This window comes from Aythya ferina (genome assembly GCF_964211825.1).
Source record: "Aythya ferina genome assembly, chromosome: 4".
Classification (NCBI taxonomy): domain Eukaryota; kingdom Metazoa; phylum Chordata; class Aves; order Anseriformes; family Anatidae; genus Aythya; species Aythya ferina.
This window is the reverse complement of record NC_140300.1, coordinates 26,547,604-26,568,000: the sequence shown is the minus strand read 5'-3', so window position 1 is coordinate 26,568,000 and position 20,397 is coordinate 26,547,604. Positions and strand designations below refer to the sequence as shown.

Sequence of the window (20,397 nt, the reverse complement as noted above, 5' to 3'; positions counted from 1 at the left end):
AAATCTAAATACTGGAAGGGTTTGACATACAAACATCATTTAGCAGTTGTGAAGGAGAATGTCATACCAATAGTACTTTGAATTCCTGTTTATTATTCTCAGTATTATACAATTTCACATGATAGTTGAAACAATCTTGCCAAAGGAATATTGCAACCACACCTTTTCTGTTTTGGTCCTCAAAAAGCAGATACATTTTTCATTGTGTCAAAAAGCATATTTTTATTCCATTACAGGAGTACACAATAGATGTTTTCTTCCGTCAGAGATGGAAGGATGAGAGATTAAAGTTTAAGGGCCCAATGAACATTCTTAGATTGAACAACTTAATGGCCAGCAAAATCTGGACCCCAGATACATTTTTTCACAATGGGAAGAAGTCAGTGGCTCATAATATGACAATGCCAAACAAGCTTCTACGAATCCAAGATGATGGAACTCTCTTGTACACCATGAGGTATGTCTTTTCTTCTGTTCTTTACTCATACTATTTCTTGATATGACTTTTGCAGGTAACAATTAAATAAGATTCCAGGAAGACTCCCCTTTGTTCCATTTGTAGCCCAGCAGAAAAACACTAGGAAGATGTATGTTTCATTTCCAGTTCTGTTACAAGTCTGTTGGTTGACTTTGAGTAGATCGTTTTTCCTATGTGTTCCTCAATTTTTATACCTGTATAGCATGTTGAAAGATACCGACAACCTGCATTAAGTGCTTTGAGGCCCTCAGATGGGAATTACTATGCAAGAGTTTACAAGCTCCATCTTAGAAGGATTAAACAAGCATATGATTTCTGCCTGTTACTACACACATTGTATGTAATGGCCATGTGAGCCATTAGACAACTTTATTACTGAGATCAGTGTCAACAAGAATGTTAAGAAGAAGTGAAAGGGGTTAATACAGCCTCAAATTCTTTCTATCAAGAACTGTATGGAAAATATACCCTACTCGCTAATAACTATGTATTTTTATATAATTACAGTATTTTACTTACAGTTTTCATTTTTGCTTCCTGGCATGACTAGAAGTTAAGATGAACATTTAGCTGGTAAAATATATTAAATTTGGTTGGAAAATCATTTATTTAAAAAATATAAACATCATGTATGCGTAGGCATAAGCAGCATTTTTATAAAAATTGATTCTGAATCAGAAAACTGATTTCTTCTTTGATTGCTCTTTTTCTAATAATGCTATCTATATGGGATTTTTTGAAATATTTTATCCAAATTTCCAGAAACTCCTGACTTCATTTATTTCTTGTCCTTTTATTTAACAAATTGAATTGGTTGTGAAATGAGACTTAAAATCCCTGGCCTAAGTAAGATATAAAACGTGAGCTGTAAAAAAAATGTGTACTGTGCAATCTTTTCCATGCAGCCATACTGACATCACTTAAGCCTGATTTACTGTACAGCTCCCAAGCCCTTGTAGTACTGAGTGTGTACGTAGGTAGGCTGCTAATCATATTGAATTATGTGGTAGCTGGAGAGGTTAAGAAAAGTGTGCTGGAAATAGAGAACCCTACTTACGGTATTGGGCTCAAGTCAATATTTCTAATTGTTTCCCTATAAACTAAATGAAATTCTCTCCCTCCAAAAAGTTTTCTAATTATATACTATAAACAATAAAAAATACTGTTTGAAACTGTTTTTCAGCATGAAGAAGAAGAAGAGAAGGCTTCAGGGAGACCTCTTTGCAGCCTTTCAATACTTAAAGGGGGCTTATAAAAATGATGGAGAGCGACTTTTTACTTGGGCAGATAATGATAGGACAAGGGAGAATGGTTTTAAACTAAAAGAGGGAATATATAGATTAGATGTTAGGAGGACATTCTTCACTTAAGAGTGTGGTGACACATAGGAACAGGTTTCCCAGAGAAGTTGTGGTTGCCTCATCCCTGGAGGTGTTCAAGGCCAGGTTGGATGGGGCTTAGTCTAGTGGGTGGCAGGCGGGGGTGGAGTTAAGATGATCTTTATGATCCTTTCCAACACAAGCCATTCTGTAATTCTATGATCTATGATTCTATGAAACTATTATGTTTTTGTTTGTTTGTTTGTTTGTTTTTTGTTTTTAGTAAAGTGGGTCGAGTCTATTAGGATTAACTAATTAGTTCATGACTTGTAAGTATGTTGTTTCTGAGGCTGTGAGATTCATGTGTAAACAGCCTTCATTGCATGGATTTTAAGCAACCATTTTTATCTCTTTCTATTTAACACAATATTGTGACTTCTTTCCTGTGCCTTCAGCTGTTTACTGACTTTTTTTCTGTCTTTCCCCCCTTGATTTCAGAAACTCTTGGGGAATGGGGAAATAGAAACATAGAATATTTTTGTGGATGGCAAAATATAGTGGGGTTCACAATGACTGTGAACCACTGGAAGTACAGGAAAATGAGCTGATATGTGAGGATGGATGAAGAGGAATGAAAAAGTCCAGAGAAAATCTTCACCCAAAGGGGACTTACAGAATAGAAAGGAGAAAAAGAACTTTAATTAATTAATTAATTGCGTTACAAATAGCGGGAAAGAAAAGTATGTCAAAACTCATTCAAACTTTTAAAAATTAGTTTTCATTGTACATGTACATGTATTATTCCACATATTTTATACTGTGATACTGCTGTGAATTTTTCACCAAATGCACAAAAGTGAATGCATTGATAACATATTGTCATGCTGATAAATAAACAAAAAAAGTAATCAAAAGTAACAGAGACAATGAATGGCAACAGTGTTTTTTAAAAAAAAAAAAAAAAGAAAAAACATTTTTTTTTCTACACCTTCCATTCAAACTCTACAAAATATCAGAATTCTATGGAGCATGGTCCTTTGACAAATTAACTGCATTTTATGTGCCTTTGTAATGAGCTTTTGAAAGCCATATAATCACACATGTACCTCAGAATATTATGAGAAGAAAATGACTGTTCTTAACAACCTGCAGTTACATAATTTATATTTTCATTTAAATGGCCGTTCCTCGTAGTTTTGAGGTCAGCTGTTTTAGTCTTCTGATGTGATAAGTCAATGCCTTCCAAAGGAATACATAAAAGGGAGGAAGCAAGAGCTGATTTAAATTTTAATTACTTTAATATAACATTTCGGTTTCATCTCCTAAATCAGCATTAACTGTTCATTTCTGTGGAATTGATTTTCTTGTCCTGCTGATTTAAATGCATAGTGCTCTTTTGCCTTTTAGGCTTACAGTCCAAGCTGAATGTCCAATGCACTTGGAGGACTTCCCTATGGATGCTCATTCATGCCCATTGAAATTTGGCAGCTGTGAGTATATCACCAGAAATATAGTTGTTGGCTTCTAACATTGCTCAAGCATCACTTTATTTCAAAAAGTAGTTACAAGAGAGGTTTAAAACAAAAAATTTTTTTTTGAATTGTAACCTCACATATGGAAATCAGTTTTCTCAATTCAATGTTTTGTCTTTTATTGTATTTTAAAGGTACCTGGGCGCCGTTTAACAATAAGTACTATGCATCTGTTTTATCACTATGGTGTTCTGCTTTTATTCCAGAATGCAAACCATACTGATGAGTACAGACCTGGGTGCACACAGCCTGTGTATAATGTACATATTGTATTAATGATGAGCGCAGTAAAGGCTTTGAAGAAAGTTTGTTTTCATTTTATTGAAACCTTTTTTCTAATTATTTTTAATGATATTTATCTTTACATTTTTAGTCAGTGAAGGCAACAAATGGCTTTGTGTGATAAAAAATTGTACTCAGCACATCATCATGTTAGATAAGTGGACTTTGATCTCACTGGTATTATTTTAACAGCAGTATAACTTCATTCACCTATATAGCAGTCTCTTTTTCTTCTTTGTGAATTAGAATTTCATTGTATATGTATTTCCTGGATTTCATACACCAAAGAGTTTTTTGTTTTGTTTTGTTTTGTTTTCCTCTGGCTGTAGCCTACATTCTCTGCTATGTTGAACATATATATTTTTTTTAAACTAGATAATACCAACAAATTCTGTCTGTTTAATTCTAATACCAATAAATTCTGTCTGTTCTATTAACTGTAGCCACCACAGGTTGCAAAACAGGTGATCGGCTGCCAGTAACATAATTCACCCTATGAACACTGTCAGAGAACTGTGCACAGTCTTTCCATAACCCAAATGTAACCTCTTTCCCTGGAGGTTGGTGGGGTTGGCAGTAAAAACAGGAGCAAATTAAACCAAGTCTGTGTTTCTGATTATGCGATCACACTAAAGGGAATTCTTAGCTGTAGAGATAAAATATGGTTAGAATTAATGATATTTTTTTCATGAAACCTTTTTTTCCCCTAAATATTACATTATGTTACATAATGAAACATAGCTAGATAACACCAGAGATCTTAGTTCAAACCAGCTACTGTCTAATAATGTTTATATATATACATATATATGTATGCACAGCAAGATACACTTGATTTATAAGATATGGGGGAGAAAAAGACTTATATGTAGCCTCAAAAAAAAAAAAAAAAGAAAAAGGAAAAAGAAAACAAACCCACAAATATAATCATGAAACTGATACTCAGGCCAAGCAGAGATTTCATGGCATGACTTGATTTTCATTTCTACATGTATGTTGGAAACCCTTCTGATGAGGTATACTGGACTTCTTGTGACTGTTTGTTTCCCCCCCCCCCTTTTTTTTTTTTGGTTAGTAATGTGTTCTTTGTTTTCTGCCCATGGTTTCTGCATTTCTATCAAACAGTAGAATTCAAACTGTGAGCAATGTGATGTTAGAAAAGCTGTCTTTCTTTTCTCAATGAAGTCACCTGTGCTACAGCCAGTTGGCACACAAAAAAAGACTTATTTCCGTTCATTTTGAATAGCTTCTCACTCATTTCTGTTTCTTTATCTAGAATTTATTTAGGCTACTATACATTTTTCAGCTTTTATTCTGGGGTAGAATTTGAATGATAGTTTTGAAAATAAGCCAGAATCCTGAGGATTTTGGTTTAGCTGAGGCAAGTCTGCCAGTGGCACAGCTCTCCATATTCTGCTAATCTTACTTTGCTAGGAGAATCATCAGCCTGCAAGATTGTCTCAGTTTCTTTGTCATACTCAAGAGCCAAGCTGAATGCACTGGAGAAGCTGTAGTTTAATAAATTGCCTTTCTTCATCCTCATAAAAAGTCTAGCTAACAGTGGAGAGGATAAGGGGTAAATTGGCAATTGGCAAAAGTATTGATTTTCATTAAAGTAGAGGTCTTCTTGTGGAAATCTGAGTAGTTTGAAGCAAAGTGTTAAAAATTTCTGCATGCTACCAGCCTGCTATATTTTTTTAGTCATACAATTTATGGCTAGTTGCATGAAGAAGCTTCTTTCAGGGCCTCCAGAGATTTCTCGAGTGAAAATGTTTGCAGCCCAGCAGAAACGATGTTTTTCTTTTTCAGTTCAGTACAGATATGGATAAGATTTAAAATGTTCTTGTCTCAGTTAATCGAAATGATCACATAATTTCTTCCATCAGTGGTTTACCCTTTTCCTTCATTCTGCATTTAGTTAGTAGGGTATTAGACTGGAAAAACTTGCAGGACATATACTTTTTTTTTTCCTTTTTTACTTTCTGGAGAGGCATTAGTGCTTTCTAAAATTTGGTGTTGATTTGCTTCCATTTTAGTTTATTTTGATATACCCTAAACTAAATATATGTTTTCTCATGAATGCAATGACAGAATACTGAAGCAGCCTCCTTACATACACATATTTGAGTTTTCCCAAATACTCCTCCTTGAGTATTACATCACAAATAGATGTAATGATAGGGAGTGAAATTAAAGAGGATACACAGACCGATGCACAGAGCTCCTAAAATCTTTTAAGGGCATTGTCAGAGAACCCATCTTGCCACATTTAGGTATGAATTTCAGTTAGCAGTAAAATGTGTGTGTATATATATATCTACAAATTATATATTTTACCATGTTATATTATATTATTTACTACATTTACAATATAATATAATATAATATTTTTTTTAGCTTTTTTTTTTTTTTGGTTTGGGAGTTTATTTTTGAAAGGTAACTAAGTAGTTTTTCTAATGTAATGAGTTTTGATGGAAGCTGTTTGGTTTAAATTACTGACAAAATATTTTATCTTATTTCCCACAGATGCATACACAACTTCAGAAGTGACATATATTTGGACTTACAATGCTTCAGATTCAGTACAGGTGGCACCAGATGGTTCAAGATTGAATCAGTATGATCTTTTAGGCCAAACAATTGGAAAAGAGACAGTTAAATCCAGTACAGGTTAGTAAAAAAATATTTGAGGAAAAAAGCACTCACTTGGCTAAATAGAACACAGGCATTGCTGATGATGGTAGAAGGCTACTCAAAAAACACTAAATGTGAGATATCAGCCAGATCTTATTAAAGTATGGTACATAGAGCTCATAGCAGCACATCGTTTCTTCTGATTCTCTGTAAGTTAATAAGTAGCAAATGATATTGGAAGCAAGCTCCCCAGTGATTTTTTTATACAAAATGGAGCTCAGTCTTGAATCCTAATGTTTTTAATGCAAGCTTTGGATAATGGTAAATGACAATTTTAGTCTACTAGATGGTAAAATATGCTGGTTTCAACCATTTTTTTTTCCTTTCATCATTCTTCTAATATTAAACACAGGATTATTCTGCCTGGTTCTAAACTATGTTCCTACACATGCCAGGTTGTGATGGACCACCATGACTGTCTTCTGACTGTAGACTTTGTGTGTTCTTAGCTTGCCTACCATCCTCAGAGGGTGGTGAGGCACTGGAACAGGTTGCCCAGAGAATCTGTGGATGCCACGTCCCTGAAGATGGCCAGGTTGGATGGGGCCCTGAACAATTTAATCTAGCAGGTGGCATCCCTGCCCATGGCAAAAAGATTGGAACTAGATGATCTTTAAGGTCCCTTCCAATATAAACTATTCTATGGCTCTATGAGTCTTTCTGTGAATACAGAGGGTTGCTTTTGTGCAGAAGACTGCAGGACTGAAATTCTCCTCAGGGCATACAACAGTTCCCGTTAAGTCCCTGAACACTGATCTTTCCTGGATATCAGTGGGAGTAAGATGTAGTTGTACCCAAAGTTAAAAACATTTTTATATATCGTACTACAAAGTAAATTTTGTGCAATTTAAGTCCAGTGCACTTAGTTCACATAAATATAACAAACTTTCTTTTACCAGTGATGTGGACTTTCTTAGGATGATAACCCTTTTTTTCATTGTATTTGTTTGTTTGTGGCACCTTAGGTGAATATACAGTAATGACGGCTCATTTTCACTTGAAGAGAAAAATTGGTTATTTTGTCATTCAGACTTACCTCCCCTGTATCATGACTGTCATTCTCTCCCAAGTGTCATTCTGGCTGAACAGAGAATCTGTACCTGCCAGGACAGTCTTTGGTGAGTATACCAAGTAGCATGTGTTGTTTGCAACAGCTAAAGCTATTAGAAACCATTTCAGAAGTCTGCTTGGTAAAGGTCTTTTTTGTTCAAGTTCATTTGTAGAATGTGATACTATTTCTAGTTCAAACAGGTTTCAACAACAGCTTCCAGAACTACAGAGAATCCCAAAGCTTTTTGAAATCAGAACATGTGAAAACTGTCCTTATATCCTTGACTCCTAAACAGAAAAAAAATCTCGCAGGATGGAAGATGATGATAATGTTTCCATTGCAAAATTAAATTCCAGTGTTTTCTGAAATGTCTTTCTTATACTGTTACCACATTACCCAAGTATTTTGGTTAAGAATATAATATATAGTTAATAATAATTAAGAAAATTTCTAAATAAGTTTGTAAATTAAACAAATTAAAGACTTGAATTATTTGAACGTGTTAAGCTTTGCAAACTGCAATGCTTTAAAATAAACTGTTTTCTGGGGTTCTGGGCAAATCTTTCTCACTTATTGGAATGAACGGTAAGGTAGTGAACAGCTTCAGAAGTGCAGGATGATGGTGTTTGTCTTACATGAACATTTTGTTCTCTTTTTTATTAAAGAAAACAATATCTTTCATATATGTATACAACTTACAGCTATTTTAATGCGTTTGCTTTTAAAGAAAAAGAGACTAGCAGAACAAAAATAAATTAATGTCTGTATGGAATCAGCCATCAAAAATGCTGCATAAGATCATACTGTTAGTCATCAGTAAACACCATGCACTCTTCAAAAATAGGGCAAACTTAAATGCGTATTAAGTGATGCACAGCAAAGCACTCAAAGTCTCTCCTGGTGGTGAAAATGCCACACAAAGTATCATCAAAATTGCAGGTTTGAATGTGAGCCTTATTGAAGTCAGATGAAATGGATCAGTGGTTTTAGTGGGACCAGAATTCTACTGTTTTTCTAGACAGTTAAAAGGCAGATACAATATTTTTTCTTTCTTCAAATTCTTCCATCAGTTTGTCCATTTCTGTGTATCAAAATGCATCTGTTAATGCATTTTTCCTTCACCTTCTTGTTTACTAGGTTTGCAAGTACATTGTCAAATCCTACTATTAAGGTCCTTGCTCTTTTCTTTACCCCCTCCTATATGCTTAGGACACTGTAGCTGGTTTCTCCAAAAATGCTGCCATCTTCTCTTCCTACAATTAACTGTTACTTTATCACCAATAACAACGCACTAGGATAATTTTCCTGTAATGTTATGTCCCTTCCTGCATAACTCTTTCTTGTTCTTCATTTATTTTTATTTAATTTATGTTATGGGGAAAGAAGTAATATTTGCATAGCAGCCTGCTGCTTTACTCTGCTGGGGCTTTAGCATAATCTAGATAATGAACGGTATGTATTAGTGAATAATGTGATATGTGATCATTTTGCTTGTGTCTTGAAGAAACTGGGTAAGGTGGCTGCAAGAACAGAACCACACCGTCCAGTAACATAAATTCTGAATTACATTTACTAAGCACAATGGGTATAGGGAGCAAATAGCAATTAATATTCTAGTATTTTCTTACTGCCATACACACACACACCTCAGGCACCAGTCAGGGCTACATCCCCTCCAGGCTAGCTTGGCCCGGCGCCATGAACCCAGGACGCTTGCTGTGAGTTTTTGATGTGTCTGGGCTCTGCCTGATGGAGCAATCTAGACCCTTCATGCAGAACTTGCACCACATGCTTAGCCTTCTGCACAGGGTTGGATGCTGCCGCAGGAGCTGTTTTCTAAAAAAAAATTTTTTACACTCTAGATGAGATTGTCAGCATAAGCTGACGATGGTTGCTCTAATCGTGTAGCCCAAGGCAAATCTCCCAATCTTTCTCCATAGATACTGGCAGCAGTTGTCATTGGGATTTCTATTACCCTCTTGTCTCCTGCCTAAATATGTTATAAAAATGTGAGGTTATCCACATTTTTATTACAAAGTTCATCTATTGCTTCTTAGAGTGTTCTGGCTTGTACTGAATTAATCTTGACAGCGCTGCACAGGTGTACTCACTGTCTCCTTTGTTTGGGTGGTGCTTTCAGGTAGACTCAACCTAGTGATACAGGAAACCCATACCATAGCTAAGGTAATAAAATAAACTACTTTCAGCATGACGTATAAACACTTGCAAGAAAGACAGCTTGTATTGATCATACCGTAGTGGTTTTACTCTGCTGGGCAGATGAACTCCACCATAGCCAATCACTCCCCTTCCTCAAAGGAAAAGGGGGAAAAAATATGATGGAAAGGGCTCAAGGGTTGAGATAAGGACAGGAAGATCACTCACCAATTATCACGGGCAGAACAAACACAGCATATGGAGATTAATATAATTTATTGCCTATCGTGAGCAGACTAGCACAAAGAGAAAGTAAAAGCAAACTAAAAACATCTTCCTCCCTATCAACCCTCTTCTATCTCCTCCCCTGAAATCACACAGAATCACAGAATTTTCTAGGTTGGAAGAGACCTCAAGATCATCGAGTCCAACCTCTGAAATGGCACAGGGGAATGGGGAATGAGGAAGGGGGACTGTGGGTAGTCCCTAACGCTTTGTCTCTGCTGCTACTTCACAGTCACGCTCTTCCCCTGCTCCACGTGGGGTCCCTCCCATGGAATACTGTCCTTCCTGAACTGATCCTGTGTGTGCTTCCCACAGACAGCAGCTCTTCAACAACTGCTGCCACATGCGTCCATTCCATGGGGCCCATCCGTCAGGAGCAAATTGCTCCAGCAAGCGGCAGCTCCCCCCAGACCCTCTGCTCCTGCATGGGCTCCTCTCCATGGGATCCAGCCTGGGTCCTGCTCCAGCCTCCTCCAGAGCACATCCACCTGCTCCACTGGGTGCTCCTCCACGGGCTGCAGCATGGAGATCTGCTCCATGTGGTACCCATGGGCTGCAGGGGGACAGCCTGCTCCACCAGGGGCCTCTCCACAGGCCACAGGTGAACTTGCTGTTCCATGCCTGGTGCACCTCCTTCTGTGCTGACCTTGGTGTCTGCAGGGCTGTTTCTCTGACATTTTCTCATTCCTTGCTCTCCCAGCTGCTGTTGCACAATAGGTTTTGTTTGTTTGTTTGTTTTTCCTTTTCTTCAATCTGTTCTCCCAGAGGCCCAGAGGCTCAGCTCTGACCAGCAGCTGGTCCCTTTTGGAGCTGGCTGGAGCTGGCTCTGATCTGACCCAGAGGCAGCTGCTGGGCTCTGCTCAGAAAGGCTATCCCTGCAGGCCCCCTGCTCCTAAACCCTTGTAACGTAAACTGAATCTACATACTTATTTTTTATATGGAGTAGTCACTTGCTAGATACCCATCTCTGCATTGTATAGTAAATATAACAATATTAAAAATAGGATTAAGTATAAAGCATTAGTTTTGATGAAGTGTTTTTCAGAATTGGTGAGATTTATTTCAAGTATCTTCTTAAGAGTTACCAAGTCCTGGAAAGGATTAACTGCTTGAGTACTGTTCTTTCAAAGAAACATAACTCCCAGTTATTCAAAGCACCACTTAGCATTTAGTATTTCATGTTTGCAAGAAGTTACTTTTTCTTTCTCTTTTCTATTCTCTTGCAATGTACTTTCAAGTTGTAGGTTAACATTAAGGGCTTGGTATAATGAGGCTTCTTTTATTGTTGAGCTCCTTAATCCCTTTCCTTTATGGCATCTATTTAATATTGTTGACCTAAACTATCCCAAATGAATTATATCCTAATGTTATATTGTTTCAACTTTGCTTTAAATTATTGGAAGAAAATTTTATCATTGTTAATTAAATAAGCGTTGAATGTGTTTTCTGTAGCAGATAAATTTGAAAAGTATTTGACTGCCTTTATAACAGAAGGGAATAAGCCCAGTTCATAATACCTTAATTAGTGCAAGATTATGATCCGTTTCATTTAGTAATATTTTTACTGTTACGCATTTAGTATCAACAATATTAGCAAACCTAATCTTATGCAGGTTATTGAATTCTCACTTCCTTTTTAATGAGTCATTACATTTAGAAGCATCACATGTATTTGAATAGCAACATTAGATGCAGGTAACAAAAATCAGAAATTAGTTTTCTTAGTTCCACATTTATCTATGTGTTTTAAATCACACACAGCATGAATGAGAATGTTAGAACAGATGCAATTAGATTTATATTTCTTGATCTCTGGAGTAGGCAAGAACAAATATAATAGTTGTATTATTTTTTAGTACATTGTCCAAGATACAGAATTTTAAATTCAGAACTCTGTGATCATTTTATTCTTATGTTCCATTCATTTCCCTGTGCTTTTTTTGTTCTTGGTTTATCTTTTCTGAACCTTAATGTATATTTTGAGACAAAAAGTAATTTAGACCTTAAATAGGCAGATTTTTATCTATTTTTAATTCTGCACACACAGAAATGGGATCCTAAGATGAATTCAGAGTTCTTCTCTGGTTGTTTATATATGGGAATTAAATAAGGTAGACACTAAGTTTTGAACAAGTCTGTATCTAAAAAGTTTCCTTTTCCTATTTTGTTGGAAAAAATAAATCTAATCCGTCTTTATTTATTTCTTTCATAGGCTGCACTTCCTTTTGAGCCCTTAGAGTTATCCCACAACTCTGAACCTGCATGCTATAATTTCTTAATTAGGGATTTTTGTTAACTGTAAGCATAACATTCTAGTGGTATACAGTGGGCAAGCACACCTGCTAAACTGTACCACTTGGTTAGAGGCTGAGCGGGCTGCCAACAAACTGATGTCTTCCCAGCTCATTTCTGTGCCTAAGTTCTAGCTCATGTGTCAATGACAGTCACATGAGAGCAGTGTGGAAGCTGGGGTACCATGGTACACTTGCCATTCAGCCTTGGGAATTGGCTTGGCTTGTTGGAGATCTCCGTTCCATTGCTTGGTTATGATACAGTGAAGCAACATGGGCACCAGCTTTAATGGTGTATGTATATGTAGCTTAACCCACTGACTGAATGCAACCTCTCTGGAAATAGATAATGCTATGGTTCTTGTCCTTTCATGCTATTTAAAAAGGCTTCTGGCCTTTCGAGTTGTTCCTTTAGTAGAAAGGGTAGACAGGGCACTTGAGCTATTTTCTGCAATCTTTCTCTTGATGGTCATTCATATTTGTCAGCCTGTGTCTAGGCAGAATCAACATACACTCTGTATTGTATTTTGAAGTAGTATATATAAATATATATATATAAATATATAATAATATATATATAATATATATATAAATATTTAAACAGTAGCCAAATGACATAATACTTTAAAATTACACTACCTCCAGAGGTTATCTGCTTTTGTTTAGGCCTTCAGCCTGTTACACTTGGAGTAGTAATCTGTGTTTCTGTAAAAGGACAAGTCTTTACTTTTTTCTATATTCTTGTTTATTAATCTATTCAGTTTTTGTACCAGGTTGAGTGATTTAATTACCTGTCAACATTTACAATTACTGTTAAAAAAATGGAATAGTAAAACAATGAAATTAGCTTCTTAATAAAAATAATTCGTTTCTTAATCCTTCTGTGATATGTTCTTCAACAGTTGTGTGTATCTTTGCAAAGTGTTGTGATAAAAATATAAAAGTTGTGGAAAGCGCAGCATATTAAAGGACTATGAATAGGACTATAGGATTATAGCTTTCATACAAATTATTTGGGAAGCTGAAGTACTTTTGTTACAGAAATGTCCTTTGGTAATTTGTTAGTGAGGCCTATTGCTTGCATTTTCAAAGGAGATGTCCACATTCAAACACAGTAAGGTTAGGAAGTGTTTAGACTACTAAATCTGTTCAAATTAGAAAAATCAGTTGATACACAAGATATAACATGAGGATATAAAATAACTTGTCCCTCTGAAGGATTAGGCTGATTTTTGCGCACAAACATGGGCATAAACCTAATCACGACAGACTAACTTCAGTATGCATGTGTCAGCTCCCATAATGCCATTATATGTTTTCAATGTCATATTTTTAGTTTTTCAGTTTCACTCTTCAGCTGTTGTGTGGCTGTGCTTTGTATTGTTGAGTAAGAGACACTGCTGAAAGGCAGCTGCCTACCTTTAAACACATCTTGAATGGTATCCACGTATCCTGGCATCAAAATATGGTAGAGTTGGTATTTTTCACGTATGTAAATTTAGTGACAGTGAAAGGTGTTGAATTTTACAGCCCAGTAGATGGATATCATCTCTTCAATGAGCAGATGAAGTTTCAAAAGCTGCACCATAAATCCTAGGCAATCAAATAATTCAAATCTCATCCTGAATGGATAAACCCATAGTGCTAGAAGATATTAAGCTTTTACAAGCATACATACATACAAGCATTGAGAAGAAAAGTTGTAATCATGTTGTGGTATATTTACTGTCAAATATAAAATGCTTGGTCCTCTTCAGAGAAAGGAAATATTATCAAAAGGATCTACTAATGGTTTATTTTCTGGACACTTTTTAAAGACAAACTTGTTGCTGCTTACAACATAATGTTGTCCTTTTCTTTCTGACACCCATTCAGTGCCTTATCTGCTGGATACTGAGTTGTACATACAAGTTCTTGACTTGTATATAAACTGTGGTGTTTCTTCACCATAATGAGATAACATGCAGTCTTTACATAGACTGTGAAATTATTTAGGCTGTTCAGAGTAGTATATGATTTAGGGTAGAAGACTGTTTTCCTCTAATATTCTGACTGCCTCTTATTGTAAGAGGATAGTTTATTTACTGCTTTTTATTATGATTTTAGTTCACTGGTGTTATGAATTACATAATGCAGTGGGGATTTTTTTTTTTCTTTTTAATCTGGTCAGTGTATGGGTTTTGTGGGGTTTTAAATTAATCTCTGTGAAATAAATGGATTTTATTTTACAACAAGTTGACTATATTCCTCTATATTAACAATTTTTCAGTCTTCTCAGGTTAAGCAGTCACAATGAGGCAAGTTTTTTCCATTTCCAATTCTTTTTCTTAAAGATGACTTGACAATATTGCTTTTTGAAATTAACTATAGTATGCAAAATAATCAGTCTTTTGAAAAAAGAACAGGAAGTGCAAAAAGTCCATTTTTTTTTTTCACTCAGTTCAGGTTAAATGAATGTGATAGCTTGACTATCATTAAATTTATAGAATAAAGGAATACATGAAAATATATTGGCAACTGTCTGACAATTTGCTTTTTGATTAGCATTTGAGTGACAAAGTAGCTTGGCTTGCTGAAATTTTTAGAGAAATTGTCAAATGGTAGCAAGACACAAGATGTAAATTCATGGTGTTTTAATTGAGACTAGAAAAAGTGAGCATTTAATCTTAAATTAGGTTTCTAAATAAGCCAATGGAACATCAAGAAACTTAGTTTATTCTAAAAGGCAGGACTTAAACAGAACACTACCTTAGCAACTGTATATATATATGGATAAGGTCACCTTATCTCTGAGAAACAATCACTTCACTGATACTTCCGTGTAATTAAAATGAGTTATGAGCTGTGATGATTTAATGATTTAAAAATCATTGAAATCAAATAATTGAAATGATTTAAGACCTATGTTAAAATTTGCATGTGATATTTTAAAATGTATGATAGACTGCATTTTTCTCTGAGGTATGGGAAATAATTAATCCACATATTATGTAGTGTAAGAAGATGATAAGTTTTTCAGAAATACTTTACATGTTTTCATAGAATACGGTGTTATAGTGCTTCCTTGTCATTGTATAGGTTTTTAGATCATAACAGTGTAACAACTGATTCCAGACCAAATCTACTTGTTTCACATATGGCGGCTGAAAAATAGCAATTAGTGAATTATGTTTGCTTAGGTGTGTGGACACTGCATAAATCAGTAGGATGCTTCTGTGCCTTGTTTTCCATTTGGAAGCATGGCCTTTGGAAACATTTCAACATTTCAGCACTGAAGCTGAGTCCACTTAGGTTTGCTCTGTCATCCTGTGTACCACGGGATGATTCTTTACAGAAGAAATGGAAATTGCCAAGTCTGAAGAGGACTGAGTAGGTGTAATTGCCAGTTCTTTTCCATTTTCCACAATCGTTAAAAATGTAACAAACAAACAAAACTAGCTAGGTTGATTCTGCAGAACCTAGTTAATAGATTGCTAAACTGCTAACGGTGGAGGATCTGATTTAGAGAGAGCAACTTTTATCTGTCTTGGGAATCCTATTACAACAATTTTATGAGTTTGTACTCACTGAAGCTATGATCTGCTGTTACTAATATTTCTGCCATAGAAGCTCCTTTGCTTGTCAATGGAATGTAGGTTTGCTGATCTATGATAAGTATATCACTTTGTGTTGCTTTTCATTCTGGAGACATTTCACGGGTGCCACAAAAGGAATAATTTAGTTTGTTTAAGTGTGATTGAGCCTGGGCTGTAAGAACCGATTTGCTTAAGGAATGGAGATTGCATGTCTAGCTGTGGGTTTCTACTTGCTAAAACTGATTCAGAAAAATATTCTTTCTTCCTTTCTTCCTTCCTTTTTTTTTTTTTTTTTTTTTTTTGTATTATAATTTCTGGTTTCTTACTCAGTTTTCATTAACCACTGTAAAATGCTTTAATAACTGCCACAGTGAAGAACAGTCTTCTTGGATTATCAAGTCTTACTTTCTGACATGTCATATAAATTTGATGCATATATTACATAATATGACCATTTCAAATCAATATAATGATCTAGAGAAAAATCCATGTTACCTGAATGAAAAGTAAACCTGTTTACGTTTTCAATTATGTTGCTAGATGGTTAGTGAGAAAACTACTGGCAGAAGAAAAAAAAAAAAAAAAAAAGAAAAGAGAGAAAAAGAAATCATTATTTCTAATAAAAAATGGTCAAGTTGGGTGATACTGTCAGGAAAAATGTAAGACCTGTAGCCACTGCATTGAAGCCAGAAGCCAACCACCAAAGATGTGTGTTAAGCAGCTGTTTCAACCTTTCTTAAGTAAGATTCTGTATGGTTAGGATGCAACAGAAAGACATTTCATTAAAGAATTGTTAATTTTGTCCCTTACCTATCCTGATAGTCAATAAATAAATAAAGAGTAAAAGAGTGTTTATCTCTAAATAAAAAGATCTGTAAATAAAATCTTCAGATGGTTAAAAAAGTGACTTTTAGACAATGAAGTTGAATTAAAATACTTGAAAGGAAACTCCAGATGCAGCCTTTAATATGTCACCACCTTAGACAGGCAATTTTTTCCATTTTGTTTCAAAAACATACCATCATAATTTCTGCTTTATATTTTGTTAACATTCAAAATCCAAGTAAAATTGTTGATGTTCTGTTTTTTATCCCCCTACAGGAGTAACAACTGTGTTGACAATGACAACACTGAGTATCAGTGCTCGGAATTCACTCCCCAAAGTAGCATATGCAACAGCTATGGATTGGTTTATCGCTGTTTGCTATGCATTTGTATTCTCTGCATTAATTGAATTTGCAACTGTAAATTATTTCACAAAACGAGGATGGGCGTGGGATGGAAAAAGTGTAGTGAATGATAAGGTAAGTCCTAAAGAAACATCCTGATTTCCAATCAGCTCTAATACACTGTTTTGATATAATTGGCTATTACTAGAAAATACGTGATGTTTTAAATCAGAAGAATGATCATTCTAGTCCTCTTAACTGAGAACACTTTAAAGATCTTGTAATTCTGTTGTAAGAAGTTAGATACAAAACAGAGTAAGACTGATAGTTTTCCATTTATTCCTACAATCACAGTAACAGGCCTTTACTCATATAACTTCAGCAGGGTTTTTGATGGACAGTGTCCATGTTTTTAGAGCATTCTTATGTTACCTATACCTTCTTTTTGGATAAACTGCAAGTGTGTTTCTTCATATTTGAATTGATCATTATGGTATTCCTGGCACTTATTTTAACATACTCATTTATTTTACATTTGAAATGTTGTTTTATTAAGTCTGATACAACAAATACACATTAAATACTTAACTTCATGCTGTCTCCAATAGAAAAAAGAAAAAGCATCTGTCATTAAGAAAAACAATGCCTATGCAGTGGCTGTTGCCAACTATGCTCCAAATATTACCAAGGACTCAGTGCTACCGACCATCTCCAAGAGTGCTACAACTGCAGAACCCAACAAGGCAAAACCAGAAGCGAAGCCACAGGAAGCGAAGAAGACATTCAACAGTGTTAGCAAAATTGACAGAATGTCTAGAATAGTGTTTCCTGTCTTATTTGGTACTTTTAATTTAGTGTATTGGGCTACATATTTAAACAGGGAGCCTGTCTTACTTGGCTTTGCACCATCAACCTAAAAGCTGAATTGCACTGAGGACTTAAAACGTCATTCTAATCAGATAGGTTGTTCGCTATGTACAGTACGACTAATAACTGCTAATCTGTGAACCATTATGTACAGAGTGTATATAGATGTCTTATCTGTGTATCTCCAAAGGAGGGACACAGTGTTAATTCATGGGTCTGTAAACAGATACCACCCATGGCAAATATAGCAAGCTCTTTAAAAGTTATACCCAGGGGAGTTCTGTTAAACTAGGATTCAAATATACAGAATTATATTCTCTCCATACAATGAAATGAAGATATGATCCTACTTAATTATTTAGGAACAGTATTTTTTTAATTTAAAGTTAAGATATTTTTCTATAAAGTAACTAATTCTACTTTAATGAAAGAAACTGTCATTTAAAAAAAGTGATTTTTTTTAAAAAGGGTGTAATTGTTTCATACAATAGCAGTACCCATGTACATAAGAGTACGGAGGTCGTACAGTTCTATTGTTCACAACCATTCTGGACACTAGTTAGGCTGAAGAGGTAGTAAAGGCTACTATATGTCAAAAGCCACAAGTTTCTTACTTCTGTCCTCTTTGAAGTTGTTAATAAACTATTCCAATTGATTTCAGGGAAAAGTAGGTGTTAATCAAATTTCTAATATCAGGCAACTTCCACTCATATTCTTTTCACTGCTTTCTTTATGTGGTGTTGCTAAACCAGGTTGTCTGGTTCAGCAAAGTTGGATTTTTCTGCTTCTTTATTTTGTTCTTAATTATATTATTGTCCGGTTTATAAAAGCGCTCAGTTTTGGGGGGATTAAGTTTATCACTAATATATTCTTTTCCTTGCTTAGTGATATGCTAAAACCTGCCATTGAAAGATTTACCTGTATTTGTCCCAGAAAGCATATTTTTCAAAGGAAATAAGAATTCATTATTTAAGTTCAGGAAATTGTCCATATGAATAAAATTTACTGCTGCTTTTGTAAATTGCAACTTTACATTTCGCTGACATAAATTTCCAACAACTTTGTATACTAGAAATGGTTTTGCTAAGATTTGAATGTTATTTTTTTAATAAAAGGTTATGCATCATCAGTAGGTATCAATTGTATTTCGTATATATGATTATGACAAAATTGGAGCTGCCATTTGCAATTTTATATGAACATTTAATACTGATCAGCAAATTTATTTTTTTTTTCTTCTAATCCTTTGCAAACATTCTTTATGCCCCTAAAGGCCTGGTAAATGATGACATAAGTAATAACTGTGTACTGTATTTAGATTTTAGTATATGTGGCCAATCAAAAATATTTTGATTCACACATACATTAGCAGTTATTAGTTGACCTTTAAAAAAAGATACACCTTTATGATGATGTCTTCTGGTAGAGACATATGTAGTCGTATAGTGTCATTTATTGCAGTTTTGTACAGTATTTGAGTATAGTGCATAAAATAGGTATGTTCAGAGTTGTACAAATATTTCTAAAATCAAATAAAAGAGTATCTTAAGACATGGAGATGTGCTAAAATCAACAAAGAGAAACTGCTTTCTTTTGCTGCTTTATTTTCTTGCATTTTCTTTGCTTTTAATGTGATTCTGTTTTGTACTTTGTGTGACAGTATAGATGCCAAGGTCACAAATGCATTTTAAGAACAGAATTAATAGTTAAGACAGAGTTGACATCAACAAAATAAGTCAGCAAAATAAAGGGAGAAGCATGGACAAGTTGTGTATCCCTTTAAGTCCCTCTAATTAAACTCTCAGATTAAACCTTTCTCATCAACAGTAGTTAAAAAACGAGCACTTTATTTAGAACATTCAAATAAAAATATCCTTATTTTCATATATATTTATATATAAATGTAGATCTTCCATGTAATATGGAGATGTGTGCAATAGTGTGATTATGAGCATAAGGCTGGAAGGCAAGCAATAAAAAAAAAAAAGGTTCTTTTCATGGTATAATTATACATTTTAAAAATGTTTAATTTGTAAATTTTAAATTTCCCCTTTAATGTCACATTGTCCAGGTATGAATAACTATATAAATATGTACATATGTACAAATAATTGTAAATATTAGAACTGTAGAAAAATCCCTTCACTTTTAACTCTGTTTTTGGCAAAGGGCTCTGACTGTATAGTTTAATGGAGGCCCATGCTTAACTGCTCTTGGACTTGAGTAGCTTGATTATGTTTTCTGTAGCTGAGGTCTGTGACCTAGTGAGAGTTCTTAACCTTCAGTTCACATCAGCAAGATTTAGGAACTCTGAATCACATTGAACTCGGGGATGAGAAAGAGAGGTTTGTGTTTCACCCTTGGCCACATCCCAGATACTCCCAACACTTCACAGTGTTCAAATAATGTCGTGCATTACTCCACAGATGACACTGTGTAGTCAGAAACATGACTGCACAAACTACAAACTACCCCACTACAAACATGAGTGTTCTTGGAGGCATGTTAGATAACAATAAGGAAAGATTTTACATCCTTATCTAAGAATGGGTACCCTGAATTTTTTTTAACTGTACAAGTCTTATTCTCCAGGAAGTTTTCTCTGGTAGATAACATCTGTGTAATTTTCAGCTGCATGCAAAAAGCATATCTTCAGTTTGCACAAGAAGCCTGATGCTGTTTCATGTGAGTCAGCTC

General features: G+C 35.0%; 1 protein-coding gene across 7 annotated transcripts in view; it reads left to right on the top strand.

Moving 5' to 3' along the window:
• GABRA2 (gamma-aminobutyric acid type A receptor subunit alpha2) overlaps positions 1-19,698 on the top strand; it is a 59,910-nt gene extending 40,212 nt beyond the window's left edge. For all 7 annotated transcript variants that reach the window (XM_084518613.1, XM_084518615.1, XM_084518612.1 and 4 more), the window contains 6 exons: positions 237-457; positions 3,205-3,287; positions 6,138-6,281; positions 7,271-7,423; positions 16,766-16,968; positions 17,442-19,698. In XM_084518613.1, the coding sequence (XP_084374739.1) occupies positions 237-457; positions 3,205-3,287; positions 6,138-6,281; positions 7,271-7,423; positions 16,766-16,968; positions 17,442-17,750 (1,113 nt within the window). In that variant the 3' untranslated portion in view covers positions 17,751-19,698. The remainder of the gene's footprint in view (positions 1-236; positions 458-3,204; positions 3,288-6,137; positions 6,282-7,270; positions 7,424-16,765; positions 16,969-17,441) is intronic.
• The last annotated feature ends 699 nt before the right edge of the window (positions 19,699-20,397 follow it).